The sequence below is a fragment of the Sarcophilus harrisii genome, chromosome 1, assembly GCF_902635505.1.
Source record: "Sarcophilus harrisii chromosome 1, mSarHar1.11, whole genome shotgun sequence".
NCBI classification, from domain to species: Eukaryota; Metazoa; Chordata; class Mammalia; order Dasyuromorphia; family Dasyuridae; genus Sarcophilus; species Sarcophilus harrisii.
The window spans coordinates 655,217,827-655,232,847 of NC_045426.1; the positions used below are offsets into that span (position 1 = coordinate 655,217,827).

The following is a 15,021-nucleotide window of genomic DNA, read 5'->3' on the forward strand; positions in this document are numbered from 1 at the left end:
GAATATCAATAAGTGTTGAAGTGATTTATTCTAAGTGTGGTCTTTTAAAAAAAATTCTGGGTGTCATTTAAAAATTTTTTTTTAATTTGTATTTTTTTGGGTGTTCTTTATGTAGTTATTTAAGCACATTAACTTGGGGCCAAGTTAATTATTTTCTAACTGTTTTTGGATTTCACTACTCATTGGGCAATCATCTTGGTCCAACCATATAAGCTCAATTGGTTAGTGAACCTTTGAGGACCTACAAAGTTGCAGAAATAACACTGCTGCTTGTGATGGGGCTTTTTTTTTTTTTTTGGTTTGCGTTTTTTTTCCTTTTTTTTGGGAGGGGGAATTAAAGTAAGTCATTCCTGAAGTTGTGTGGATGACTTGGATGTGGAATAGCACTTAAAAAAGTGGTATATGTAGCCAAAAAGTTGATGGGGTTGCAAAAGAAGAGATGGCTACTTCTATTGGGAAGTTTCAGGAGGAAAAGCTGAGATACAGCCTCAGTTATTGAAGACTTTGGGCATTGTTTTTCTGAATGACTTTTAGTAAAATTTTCATAGGCAGCAAGGTTTGCTAAAATGTCCATTGTGATTTGCTTCATGTCTATTTTAACTTCATAACAAAAAGCCCTAAATTACAAAAATGCCAGATTTAATTGTTAGCATCTACTATGGCATAATCTTTCAAGTACTGAGTTTTTGTGTCTTGATCTCATCTAATCCTGGCGATCTACTGAGGGGATGGGGGGATATGTGGAGGTGGGTGTAGCATTTAGAATTTGAAGACTTGCCTGTAATTGACAACCTGAAATACCAGCGTGAGATTAATGGAGTGACTGATGCCATGTGGTATCTCTGATAACTACCATTTAGTTCCGTGACACAAGTGTTCACTATCCTATCTGAATTGTAATAGATTTTCCCTTAAGTTCCTGAAGGTCTGACCAAGTCGACAGCCCTATAACCAACCAACCTTCCCTACTGCAAACATGGCCTACGCCTCGTGGTCTGTTCCAATTGGCTCCCTTTGGATCAAGTGCACAAAGCCATAAGGGACCCCTTGAAGCTGCTAGCAGCCCCACCTAATCGTTTATCCCGTGGAGCCTAAACTCGCGGGGCTGGGACTATTTTATGCCTCGAGCACTTTCGCACCTTGCGCGTTGCCTTCCCTGGAGTTGCTCGTTAGCATACCACGAATGAAAGACTTCCTGCTTTCTCCGGTACTAGCTGGGGGGCTGATGCTTTGCTTGATTCATTAGAAGCCTTTATTACAGTTGCATCAAGTTTATCCTTCCAATTTAATTGAACTAGCTCCTTGGCAGTGATAGCGTTGGGTCGGCGTCAGTCGTATGGGATTGCTTCATTTTTCAGATGAGGAAGTGGAGGCAAACGGGTACAAAGCTAGGAAGTGATGGTTCAAATCGGACTCGGACCCTCCCGACTCCAGGCCAAGCGCCCTTTCCATTGTGCCGTATTATGTAGCCCATAGCTCTGACGGTGCCGGGACTCAATCCTGCCTCGAGGATCTCCCTGTAGGAGGGTCTTGGGTTACACGGCCTGAGTCCTTTCCAGTTCTAGGTCTGGACTTGAACACGTGGGAGTCTCATCCGAGTCCGAATCCCTACAGCGACTGACTTTCCGGACCCTCGTGGTTAGGAGGACTGACCCCTGGAGATCCCCTCTTCCCCCAAAGCCAGAGACGAGTCCTGGTCTTCCGGGTCCCGCGATCTGAGATGTCCAATTCCTTATAAAATCCTTTCAGGGCTCAAAACACCTAGGAACCAGCACGCGGGCCTGCGCAGAGCAGAGCAGATGTGCAAACGCTGAATGAATGAGGGGGAGTGGGAGGACGCAGCCCAGCGCTCTGAGCCAAATCCCTGCGACCCTAACTGAAGGCAGAGCGAAGAACCGGAAACTAGACCTCCGCGCCACGCTGACATACATCTAGAGCAGCCAGTCGGCCGCTGCTCCTGTCTGTCCTCGCCCCGCCCTCCCCTGCGCCCCCTAGCGGCTGGCTACTCGGGCCGCAGGGAGCCCCCCAACCCGAGCCCAACGCTCGGGGGCGGGGCTTTCCCGCGGAAGTTTCTCAGACTTGGTTGGCAGGGAGAGGGAGGGGTAGAGAATGACAGCCGGGTGTGGGCGGGGAAGCGCCCGAGCGCGATGACGTTTCCGAGAGAGGGTTAACGTTAGGCCAATGAGGGCTGGCCATGGGGCCCGGCGCGGTGACGACAGAGCATGTCGGAATGTTGCGGCGGCGCTGACCCGGTGCTGGGGGAAGCGCCCGGCTTGGCTCCCTCCTGCCTTCCCCGCCTCAGAGCCTTGCTGGGGCGCCGGCCGCGCGGATCCTGAGGTGGGGAAGGGGCAAGCCTGGGCCGGGCGCCGTTGTAGCGCTTGGGGGAGTTCCTGCCGGGGTCGCAAGGAGGGGGGGGTCGCCGGGGAGCGCGGCGGCGTGGGCCTCGGAGCTGAGCTGGGGCGGGAGGCCCTGAAGGAGCGGGCCGGGCCGGGCCGGGGGAGGGAGGCCGCGGGGTGCCGTGGCGCCCACTTTGGGCCACAAAGGGGGCCAGGGATTGGTCTCGGAGAGGGGGCGCGCTGGGCGTCGGGGCAAGGCGGGTTTGGCCCCGCTCCGCCCCCCGTAGCCTTACCCTTTGGCTCCCGGGCCGTAAGTGGCCCCCGAGAGCCTCCCTGCTGGGGACCGGCGGCGCTGCAGGCCCGCGCTTTGCCTTGACGCCCTGACTTTTCCAGGCCTGCCCCGGAGCACTTCCTCGGCGTCCCCTTGCCCCCCAGCAGCAGCCGGGCTTGTCTCGCACGGAGAAGCCAGTGGCGGGCCGGCCCGCAGCCATGTCCACCTTCAGGCAGGAGGATGTGGAGGACCACTATGAGATGGGAGAGGAGCTGGGCAGGTGAGAGTCTGCGCGCCCAGGCGGCGGCGGCGCGGCGCTCTGCACACATTCCCGGAGGCCGCCTGGCCGGCTCGCGTTACCTTTTATCCTTTGTGGAAGGACTGGGAGGAGAGCGATCAGGAGGGGCTCCACTGAAGAAGCTTACAAAAAGGCCTCGAGCTTCTTGTCCACTCTCGCCACGGCCTGCCGTTTTGGCTTTTTTTTTGTCAGAAAAGTTTAAATCCCATGGTCCCGCCATGTAGTTGATTTCCTGTAAGTCTGTATACTTGGTTAGTCCCAAGGGCCCAACTCTCCCACGGAGCCTCAAACCTTATATGGTGAGTTTTGTTCAGGCACTTCTCTTAGGGCCGCCTATAGGCCAGTGGGATGATGTCACCAGATAAAAATGTAAATAACTGAGTATTGTGTATGGGCTCTGCTGCGCACAGGGCCTCTTTGTTCCTTTAGATCATACCCTGCTTGTGGAATCCCCTCCCTCAAGTGGAGGCTTGTAGGTTAAGGGAAAAATGTAGGATAAAAATAATAAGAGACAGTTGCTCAGATTTAAGTGGGGCTTCAGGGTTTACAAACACCTTCCTTTCGATAGCCTTGGGAAGTAGGTAGTGTGTCATTTGTACTTTATAGATGAGAAGACTAAAGCTTAGGGAAATAAAGTGACTTGCATATAGTTACATTTTTTTTTAGAAGCGGAATTTATTTATTTATTTATTTGGTAGAAGTGGGATTTAAACCCAAATTTCATGACTGAGTCCCCCATTCTTAATACTTAACACCATAGTACCTGATCTTTTGAATTTCTCACTTAACTGAGAAACCATTTAATGTGTATTGAGCTCCTACTGCGAACTCAGCCTTACGCTTTTTTGTTTGAGGCTATAGTGGAATTGTAAGGTGTAGTTCTGGTTCTGGAGCTTGGTACTTGATATAGCTTGCGGGCTGACTAAATGGGATTTGTTTTTGCAGTGTAGTTGGGAAGATAAAATTTAAGTGAAGGAAGTTACAGAAATTAATGAGAATTTATGTAGTGCCGATTCTCAGGAAAATAAAAGTTTGGGGAAGGAAAATAATTGAATAATTAGGATAGACTTCTTAGAGGAGGTGGGATTTGGCTTAAGGTCTCTTAAAGAATAGGTAGGTTTTGGAGAGGTAGAAGAATGGGTGGCTTATTCCATGTTGGGGTTGAGGAGAATCTTGGAGTTTGGAATGATCGCAGCGTTCTCAGTGTAGTGATGAGGAGGACATAACTGAGTATGTAGTTGCTATGGTAGGGCAGTAAAGCTGGGGAGGTTGTTTTTCAGGGAAATGAAGTGAGTGGATAGGTGGGGCAGGGTTTGCTCTCCTACCCTTTGTATGACTTCCGAGCTATGTTTTTTGATTTGTAGAGTTTTATTACCTTTTCTTGGCTTGAAAACCATCAAGTTGCCATTCTTCCTACTTTCTGGACATATTGTCTCACAATCACCCATTGAGAGGTTAAAAGAAAAACATCCTGATCTCTTATATAAATTACCCAAAATAAATTTTATGACAGTGTATGAATGTTTTGAGTTTTGAGTATGAGGATATCTTAGGCCTAATCCTAGAGGATCACTATTTTCAGAGCTATTACTCAAGTCCTTTTTCCATAGCTGAGTTGTATCACCATAGGACTATTTTCTTAGTTCTGACAGCTGCTGCCCTCTTTTTTCTTTTGAAGTAGTTGAGTAGTTGAGTAGCCTTCCACACCTTATTGGAGAGTGTATGTCTGGAAGAATGCCAGCTCTCTGCAGGTGTCTTGAGTGCTTCATCCCAAGTTCTGGGAGAAACATTTATGGAATTTGAACACAAGCCAGTGATGATGACCCACTGGTCATATGGAAGGAATGAAGAAGAGGGGGCCTTTACTTTTCTAAAGCTTTTTTTTTTTTTCTCTTTTTCCTTTCCTATTTCCCCTTATCTTGCCTCTTCCCTGAACTCTGTACAGTGGTCAGTTTGCCATTGTTCGGAAATGCCGTCAGAAGAGCAATGGGATGGAGTATGCAGCCAAGTTTATCAAGAAGCGTCGATTGTCATCTAGTCGTCGGGGGGTAAGCCGAGAGGAGATAGAGAGGGAGGTGGACATTCTCCGGGAGATCCAGCACCCTAACATCATTACCCTCCACGACATCTTTGAGAACAAGACAGATGTAGTGCTCATCTTGGAGCTGGTTTCTGGAGGTGAGCTCTTTGATTTCTTGGCTGAAAAGGAGTCCCTAACTGAAGAGGAAGCAACCCAGTTCCTTAAGCAGATCCTAGATGGTGTCCATTATCTGCACTCCAAACGGATTGCTCACTTTGACTTAAAGGTGAGCCCTGTTTTCTCTCCTTAGCTTTTCTTGGGCCTTTAAAGAGGTAGAGAACAATGTCCTCTGGCTAGTCTGTTCTTTCTTAAAATTGGTGTAAGGAAGACTTTGGTTTGAATACTGCCTCTGAACTTTCCAGTTATTGATCCTGGGCAAGTCACTTTAACTTTTCTTATTCTTAGTTTTCTCATTTGTAAAAGGAATGGGTTGAACTTGATTGCTTTTAATGTCTAAACTCTCTTAATTCTGTAATCATATGATCCTCTTGTTTCTGGTCCTGAGAATTCTGGCCAGTTATAGAAAGGATGCTTTGCTTATAGTCTTTTGTTTCTTCAAGCCCTTCTTTATATACTTTTATGGAAAGGAATTAATTTGTTTTTTGGGCCTGGGTATTTAAACCCCTATTTGTTGTTCCATTTTTCTACTTTTCTTTCATCTTGGATTCTGGGCCTCTTTCGTTTGTTAGTTTTTGTAGGAGTGTTCAAATTCAGTTTCTCCTTTTTAGAGACTGTCAGTCTCTGTCAGTATTTGGTCTAAGTCTGGGAGGATAATATGGCATTCTAATATAAGCTTATATTTCTTTCTAGTTTAGAGCATATTTGACAACAATTGTTACACTAAATTTCTTCTTAAACTTTATGAAGCCTGATTTGAGGAAGACTTCCTTTCTTACAGCCAGAGAACATCATGCTTCTGGATAAGAATGTGCCCAACCCTCGAATCAAGCTCATTGATTTTGGCATTGCTCACAAAATTGAGGCAGGGAATGAGTTCAAGAATATTTTTGGAACCCCCGAGTTTGTAGGTAAGTGGCCATCCTATGTAGTAGAGGTGATAGGGTCCAGAGTTCTGAGAAAGGGACTAGGTTGAACCATTTACACACTTCCAAATGATTAAGTTACTTTTTCTGGCAGAGGGAGAGACTGAGTGCTGGCTGTAGCATCTTGTAAAGCCCAGGGATGCTTGGCTTTCCTCACTACAAATAGTTTGTTTTATTACCTTCTGAATTGCAACCACCTATTTCCCCTGTTTTTTCACATTATCCCCTCCTTTGGGCATGTAGAAACTCAAGTGCCAAAGTTGAGTCTTGTTAGGCTAGCGCCCAAATTGACCTGATGTTGTATGTCAGAGAGTTTATACTAGAGTTGATATTTTACAAAGTACTAATCCAACTTCTCTTCCTATCTCTCCTAAAGCTCCTGAGATTGTGAACTACGAACCACTAGGTCTGGAGGCAGATATGTGGTAAGGGAGAGGAAATGATATATTGGCTTTCCTGGATAACCTTTATTTCTTCAGCAGTTTGGCTTCAGGATTCAGTTTCCCAATGGAAATATCTCTGGAATTATATTTTCCCTTTATATAGAGAGATGAGGGCAACTTTTCTTTAGTCAGTGTCTCTCATTCTTCTTGATGAACATCTTTTAAAGGAATGAGGATGATCAGATCAATCCCTACCTCTAACAGCTTTAGCAGCCTCAAGGCCAAGGCAGGCAAACTGAGACTGACTCATTCCTATGACTTGAGACATTAAAACCTGGTGGCAAGGATGGGATTTGGGCTTGCCTGTAGCCTTTTATCCCTTCCTTCCTTCCTTCTTCCTTTCCCTAGCTAGTCTCTCTGATTTAAGATGCCTCAGACTGCATCATGTTTCAGAGAAGGAACTTATATTCATTCCACTATAAGGGAAGCTGTCTTTTGACTTTCTCTGTCTGACTAATCTAGTGACTAGTGGATGCTTCATGGCATTGCCTGGCCTCCTGAGCTCCACTTTGGTCCTCAGTGTGTGAAGATGATTTTTAAGCAACTTGGCATATGGATGAATCTACAGTATTAGCAATAAAGAGGCATCATAGAGATGATATAGACTAATTACCTAGTTTTACTAGGAGGGAAAATTGAAGTCCATGAAGGGAAGGTTTTTGGCCAAGTGGTACAGGGGCATACTTGCCTATGTCTTCTGATACCCAGTTACATGTCTGAAATCTCAGGAGTTCTAGAGAGCCTTATAAACCTTATATCTTTGTGTCTTCCAAAAGCCTCCTTTCTTTAATCTGCTCTGCTTTTAAACTTTTGCCTTGATATTGGCAAATCTAGAATGGGCTTGCTACTCTCTATATCCAGAGAGTCTCTGGGTATAGTGTGCTGAAGAAAAAGCATGGGTTTTGCTCCATCCGTAGACCTCTTTATCTCTTGCTAGTAACTCATTGGAATTATAGAATAATGTTCCATAGTGACCAGATTTCTTCTCTTTCCCTTCTTTCAGGAGCATCGGAGTGATCACATACATTCTGTGAGTATAACTTCCCTCATTTATAAAATGGGAGAAACTAAGTGGTTGTTAAATATTGGGGAATTGAAGAGATAGTTCTTGGGATATACCTTGTGCTTCCTAGAGTTGGCAGCACAGGATGGTATTTGGGGAAAAGATTGAAATCCAGACCTGTTATCTATCCTGCGGTGAAAGAACAAGGACTTTGTCCTTCTTGTATTTTTGGTCCCTGTGACTTTTGGACTTTGTTTATATGATACAGGCATTGGGATACCTTTGACCTTGGGTTTGGGGAGCGAGCCCTCTTTGATGAGATGTGTGTATGTTCTTTCCAGTTTGAGTGGAGCATCACCGTTTTTGGGTGAAACCAAGCAAGAGACTCTCACCAACATTTCAGCTGTGAACTATGACTTTGATGAAGAATATTTTAGTAACACTAGTGAGCTGGCCAAGGACTTTATCCGTCGACTGCTTGTCAAAGATCCCAAGTATGAGATTCTAGTGCCTTGGGAAGGGGGAAGGACTTGGGGGGGGGGGGGGGGGAGTGGTACCTGTGGTATAATGAGAATATTGCTTGGGTAGTAAGAAGTGTTGGTGGAATCCAGCATTGCTGTTCATTTTAATATGTTACTTTGGCAAAGACATTTATCTTCTGCTTCAGTTAAGTAGGACTTTGCATGGATATCCATTCTACCTCTGTCCTACAAGTGCAGAGTCATGATAATTCTAAATTCTCCTTCCCTTTTTTATTTAATTAAATATTTATTAAATGAAGTGATAGATAAAAACTTAGAAATCTGAGAACTAAATATGAAAGATGATGGAATATTCGATTTTAAATGTATATACACAGAGGTGTTATTCCTCTCCTCCCAACTTTACTTTTGTCATTTTTGGGTGCTATTTTGTCCCATGAACCATTTTATTCTTTATATAACCATTTATTGGCCTAAAGGAATAATGGATATTATGTATTATTTTCAAGCCAATAAGAATTCCAGGTACAATTTAAAAAAAAAAAAAAAAACCAACCAAAACCCACAACTTTATAATGGACATCAAAGTCAAATGTTTCTCTCAAAAATCAGATAGAGCCATTCAGTCATCTTTCTGTATTACATTTTGATGTTTAAATCTGATATTGACAAAATTCTCTTTTCTCTTTTCTTTTAACTGTTGACTTGAAATATGACTCTCTCCTTCCCATTCCACATGCCCTGGCCTGTTGCTTCAGCTAACCTTTATGTGACTCACTTATTTGGCTTATCACATGGGGATAATACATATCATACTTACATAACATGGTTTGAGGTTGAAATCAGCTTGTGTTTGAAAAGTGTTTTGAAAGCATTAAGTACTATATAAATATAAGATATTATTTTAATTCCAGGAAAAGAATGACCATTGAGCAGAGCCTGGAGCATTCATGGATTAAGGTGAGTAGATTTTAGGCCACTCTGCCCTTGGGTTCATAGAGCACTGGACTAGAACATATTCCTAACTGATTCAATGGTCTCAGTTTGAACTGAATATGACTTTTTGAGTTGTCCCACTCGAGCTTTGTTCATGGGATTTGAATGGTCTCTTCCAATTTCAGGATGTTTTGGGGACTTTTCATTCTGCAGGCTGTTGAGAGATAGTCATTGGGCAGGGTCAGTAGATAACAGACTGACCATATCCAGGAATAGTATTGGTTGTCTTGTAGCTTCTTGCAGGGTGACTTGGGGAAGTCCTGCAGTCCTGCTGCTTCCCTACACAGCCCTGGTAGACTTGCTGGAAGTTTTTCCCCTGGATAATTTCCCCCTCACATTTTCCCAGCATTCCCCCTCCCTGTTCATCTTGTCATTAGTACAGTGCCTCCTCCAGACTTCCTAAGCGGGTCACCTAGCTCTAAAGTCCTTGCTCCCCTGCCCCCTCTTTTACCCTGCACAGGTGATTAAGAGGAGGAACGTGCGGAACGAGGACAGTGGCAAGAAGCCCGAGCGTCGGCGGCTGAAGACGACCCGCCTCAAGGAGTACACCATCAAGTCCCACTCAAGCATGCCCCCCAACAACACCTACATCAACTTTGAGCGCTTTTCCAAGGTGCTGGAGGAGGTGGCGGCGGCTGAGGAGGGCCTGCGGGAGCTAGAGCGGAACAAGAAGCTCTTCCGCGAGGACATTGAGGTCCTGACTTCCATCTATGAGGAGAAGGAGGCCTGGTACAAGGAGGAGAATGAGAGCATCGGCCAGGACCTGAGGCTGCTCCGGCAGGAGCTGCACAAGACCGAGGCCCTGAAGCGGCAGGCCCAGGAAGAGGCAAAGGGAGCCCTGCTGGGGGCAAACGGCCTGAAGCGCCGCTTCAGCCGCCTGGAGAACCGCTTTGACACCCTGGCGAAGCTCGTGGCGTCAGAGATGAGGTTTGTCCAGGACCTGGTCCTTGACATGGAGCAAGAGAAACTGCAGGATGGGGACTGCAGTGTGCGTTAGTGCTTCTCTGGGCTGGAGCAGAGGAGTGCCACGAGGGGAGTCAGACTTCTTGTGCTACAGCCCTTTGAAGCGGAGGGAGACTGTGATTGATAACTTGGATTAAGAGAGAGGATCTGGGATTGGCGGCTCTCCAGAATCTCTACCTCTCTAAGGATCTTCTAGCAAAGAGCCACAGTGCTGACATTCCTTTTATTTGCTTTCCCTGAGAGATTCTGATTTATTTCTGAATTGGGGGATTGACTAAAATGGAATGTTGGAACGAAATAAGAATTTCTGTACTGAGCAATATCAATTTCTGCAACGTTGCTGCTTACCCTTTCTTAATCACAATTTGGGCTGGATGAATTTGGAAAATACCAACTTTCTTTATTCTGACTTGGAACTGAATTTTCCCATAATTCATACAACTGAGGGACGCTCTAGACTTAGAGTGCTATTATTACCACCACCCCTTCATCTGCTAAAACAGAAAAAGGACAAATGTCACTTATACCACTGGACAGATTGCTGATTGTCTTCTGGAGGAGTCTTGCTCTGGTGGGCTCTGCCTCTAGCTCCTGAATTAACAGTGTCTCTTATATGCACTTAAAGAAATTCTGAACAGGGACCTCATATCATGAATTGCCCTTATTTGAAAAAATCTCACTGTTAAGCTGAGACTTGCAGAAGCACAGACTACTTGTATCTGTAGGTCCTAATAAAAACATGAAACTACATGAGAATAAAATAAGATATTCTCCCAAAGTTAAACATAATTGGAATATATATGTATTTTTAGAAAATTTAACAAATGTTCTTCTAGTCTTTTCTGTGTAAATGCACTAAGTGAGAGAAAATCTTTCTCCTGTGTAATGTGTGTAAAGGGACACATATTAAACACAGACCATTCAAACTTTGTCCCAGCATAGAATGGTAGCTTAAGCCCAGTGACTGTCCTGGTATCCTCCTCACTCCCAGTACCTCATGACCATTACCTTATTAGCCAGGGCCATTTGTTATCCTCTCTGTGGGTAAAAAGATAGGCTGGTAGTCCATTTATATACCCAGTTTTTTGGGTTTATGGCCGTGGTTGCAGCAAAACCCAGTACCGTCTGTGACAGTATTTTAGACTCACCCAGAATGTTTAGAAACGAGCTGGTGTCGTTCCTTATTTTCATTTTCCAGGCCCAGTCTGCCCACTCTTACTGCTTTTCCCTCCCACTGCTGGCAGTTGTACTGTACAATGCGTCCCAAAAGTCTTGGTGCAGTTTTAATCTGGGCTTAACACTTTGGGTGAAGACTTTTGGGACATCCTGTATTTTTTGAAGCCAGATTTCTAGAAATCCTTTAGACAATCTTTGGTTGCACCCAGGTAAGCTCCTTGAAGGCAAGAACAGTGTTTTATTTTTCAGTATTGATTTTTTTCTATCTGTAATTATACTTGTACTACTTATCTCAGAATTGTTGGGGGAAAAGTACTTTTCAAACCTTAGGGTTCCATAGCAGTATGAGTTGCTATTATCTTGCTTTTCTCTACAGCACCTAGTACTTAGTACTTTATACTTGATTGTTGACTTCTTTTTTGAATGCCGAGTCAACCTTTTTTAGTTTGGAGACTTTCCACTTTCTTGAGCTCCTTGGATGGAATTGCAGGATTCAGCAAATTCAATCCAACTCCCATTTAAGTACCTACTATATGTAGAGCCCTGTAGCTATTAAGTGCTGAGAGAGAAAGAAACATATTGTATAGTTCCTGCCCTTATGGAACTTTCAATCCTTTGGGTCATATTAAAAAAGGATTAAAATCTGGAGTCATTTAATCCATTGGGATCAAATTTAAATAGAAATGGGGTCAATAAACCATAAATGAGGATCTCTTAGGGATGTATATTGACTTAGAAAACAAAATATTAACATCTACATTCTACTGTATTTTTATTTATTTTGTTAAATATTTCCCAATGGCATTTTAATGTGGTTTGGGCTTGAGTATTGTGGCCAGGCCTTGTGTTTGACACCTGATCTGTTCTCATTTTATGGATTCAAAAACAAATCCTGAAAAATTACCTGTCCATAGGGGAAGGGAAAGGATGTTTTTAAAGAGCATGACTTGTTAATGGGATCCTGAAGGAAGAGCTAGAAGGAACCTAAGGGGTCATTTAGTCCAACCTTTTCATTTTTCACATGAAATAGGTCCAAATGTAGAGAGTCCTTCAGGGTTAACTTGCTGAACTTATGACACCCCAGGTCAATCAGAACACTAGGCAATCTTTATGGATCATGTCAAATATTTGTTGAATCAACAGGAGCAGGTCACCTAATGCAGGTTTCTCTTGATGGAACATCAAGAGCTGGTTGTGAAGAGAATTCAGTTTTCCTATGGGTTTTTGTTATAGAACTGGACATATATTCCTATAATAGACTGAATGAAATACTTTTTCATGAGTAATGAAATGGTGGTCAGATTTATGACATGATTTCTAATTCTAGCATCTCTTTTAATTCACTTCTTTTCTTCCTCCCAGCCTTTTTAATCAAGTGATGATTTCGTCAGTGCCTAGGGATCCAATCATGGTCTTAGTTCTTGTAATTTTGTTCTGTTCTTTTGGGTTGAGTAATTTAGGTTTTATAATTAATAGATAATACCATACTTGGCCACCAGATGCTGTCTTCTAACAATTTATATATACTGGCCTGAAAAAATCTGAGTTTGAGGTTGTAGGTTTTGTAAAATAGAGCTCAACTTTACTTAATTCTCTAAGTTTGGAAATCTGTAAAAACAAATTGACCAAAATTGACCAGAAGTAAAAGATACCTGTAAAAGTCTTCTTTTAACCTAGAGAATTGTTAGGCACACTTTTAGGATATTGTGATTAGGAACAGGCTTTTCCCAACTGTAGAAATGATCTCTGTGGGAGTTTCTTATTCTTGACCTCTCCTAGTGAAATTATCCTCTCTTTTCATGTTTACATATATTGAGCCTTTTTGAAGTTCTTAGATATGGAAAGGTCTGTTCAATGGGGAAAAATTAATAAGCACTTCCCTTTACCCTCCCTGGGTCCCTTGGATGGTCATGGAGCTTGAAGAAATTGGGGCAAAAATCACAATAATAAAAGTGAAAGTACCTTTTACATTTACATTTACATTATTAAGGGATTAGTATATGTAAGACATTCTGCTAGAGGACATAAAGACAAAAATGAGTTCATTCTTGCTCTCAAGGAGGTAATATTCTACTTAGAGGAGACAGGAGGACTCATGGTGTCTAAAGCTTCCTGGAGAGCAGGAGGATAGGGGATCTGGTTCTAGGGGAGGGGGCTGCATAATCATCCTCCCCTACCTTGGTGCATGGCCCTTGTATGATTAAGACAATGTCTCCTTCCTTCTTCCTATACTATATGCCCACAGATATATGAAACCTGGGACAGTATAGTATGCCCTGGCCTATAGCTATTGTATATGCATGTTTTGGAGTGCCTGTAATGCACACGCATATGCAATAATATGCCACAAAGCGAAAGGAAATAAAACTTTTATATTTCTTGGACTGTGAGCTATATTCTGATTCATTCGCTGGGGTGTAGGGAGAAAGCCCAGTCCTTAAGGCCTAGGCAGGTTTGTTTTTAAAATTATGTGTATTTTTTTAATATTTATTTAAAAAAAAATTTTGAGTTTCAAATTCTAGCTCTTTCCTCTCACATTGAGAAGGGAAGCAATATGATACATATTATACATGTGAAGTCATATAAAAACATCATTAAAATATTAGCTGTTGTAAAAGAATAAAGTGAAGAAATATGATTCACTCTATATTCTCAATTCAACTCTAGAGGTGGAGTAGCATTTTTTATCAGGATCTTTTGGAAATTGTGTATTTATCAAAATAGCTAAGTCTTTCACAATTGATTATTGTTAACATATTACTGTTATTGTATACAATGGTCTCTTGGTTCAGCAGAACTTTACTTTGCATCTATTCATATAAGTTCCCAGGCTTTTCTGAAACATCCCCTTTATTAGTAGTATTTTTGAACAGTACAATAATATTCCACCCGATCATATACCACAACTAATATTAAACCATTCCCTAGGTGATGGACATCTCTTCAATTTCCAATTCTTTGACAACACAAAAAATGCTGCTGTAAATTATATATATATATATATATATATATTTTTTTTTTTTTTAATAAATATAGTTCCTTTTCCTTTGATCTTTGGGATACCGACTTAGTAGTGGTATTTCAGAGTCAAAGGGTAGGCAGTTTTATGGCCTTTAGGGCATAATTCCAAATTGTTCTACAGAAAGGAAGGACCAGTACACAAGTGTAATCCACCAGCAGTGTATTAGTGTAATTCTTTCCCTTCACCCTTCTAGAAAGTTTTTATTTAAAACAAAAATTCTTAGTCAGGAACTAATTAACCTTTCTACAACAATTTTTCTAAATACAAAATAGTTTTCATTTTGAAAAATGTAACCATTATGAATGAACAAACTTGCTAAGAGAAATTGAATGACTTCCTGAGGGTCACAGAGATACTTAATGCTAAAGCTGAGATTTGAATCCTAGGTCGGCTAGTTCCAATATAGTTTTAAACCTTAAAGTATTGTATGAATGTCAGTTACTTTTAGTCCTAATAAAATTAGAATATGGACTGGAAGATGAAGAATATCTTAGAATATGGACTGGAAGATATAGAAATGGAAGATACTTTGTCATTTAGACCACTCCTCTCCCTCCTTTTATTTTTTCAAAACAGGAAGACCCAGGCCTAGAGAAGGAAAGTTTATTTGAAGTAGAATCCAATTTTCTGGTCTTTTAGTCGAGTGCCCTTTCCAAGATTTATTTTCTATACAAAATGGCCATATTTTTGCCATCAAAATTATATAATTATATTATAATTAGTTGTTAGAATCACTTTACCTACTGTGTCTACATTATGTCTCTTGAAAAATTATTTAATGTTCTTGTTTAAGATCATTTCTCAAAACAAGACAAAACATTCTTCCCTACTTCACCCTCTCCCCACCCACCTTTTTAGATTTTCATCTTATTATAATATTACTAGATTTTCCTTTAGGTGACTTGGAT

At 42.3% G+C, this 15,021-nt stretch overlaps 1 protein-coding gene across 1 annotated transcript; it reads left to right on the forward strand.

The window, feature by feature from the left end:
* Nucleotides 1–1,519: 1,519 nt before the first annotated feature.
* On the forward strand, nucleotides 1,520–13,572 carry DAPK3 (death associated protein kinase 3). Its single transcript, XM_031947854.1, has 9 exons — nucleotides 1,520–2,337; nucleotides 2,730–2,887; nucleotides 4,851–5,211; nucleotides 5,884–6,013; nucleotides 6,405–6,453; nucleotides 7,475–7,501; nucleotides 7,816–7,968; nucleotides 8,871–8,916; nucleotides 9,413–13,572. Exons 1-9 carry the CDS (start codon nucleotides 2,182–2,184, stop codon nucleotides 9,947–9,949), a joined length of 1,617 nt encoding a protein of 538 aa, XP_031803714.1. The 5' UTR covers nucleotides 1,520–2,181; the 3' UTR covers nucleotides 9,950–13,572.
* The last annotated feature ends 1,449 nt before the right edge of the window (nucleotides 13,573–15,021 follow it).

Excerpts from the sequence above, each read along its gene's own strand:
- DAPK3 (XM_031947854.1), top strand. The coding sequence starts at position 2,182 with ATGAGGGCTGGCCATGGGGCCCGGCGCGGTGACGACAGAGCATGTCGG. Across the intron at positions 5,212-5,883 it reads TTGCTCACTTTGACTTAAAG|CCAGAGAACATCATGCTTCT; the intron begins GTGAGCCCTGTT and ends CCTTTCTTACAG. Across the intron at positions 6,014-6,404 it reads TGGAACCCCCGAGTTTGTAG|CTCCTGAGATTGTGAACTAC; the intron begins GTAAGTGGCCAT and ends TCTCTCCTAAAG.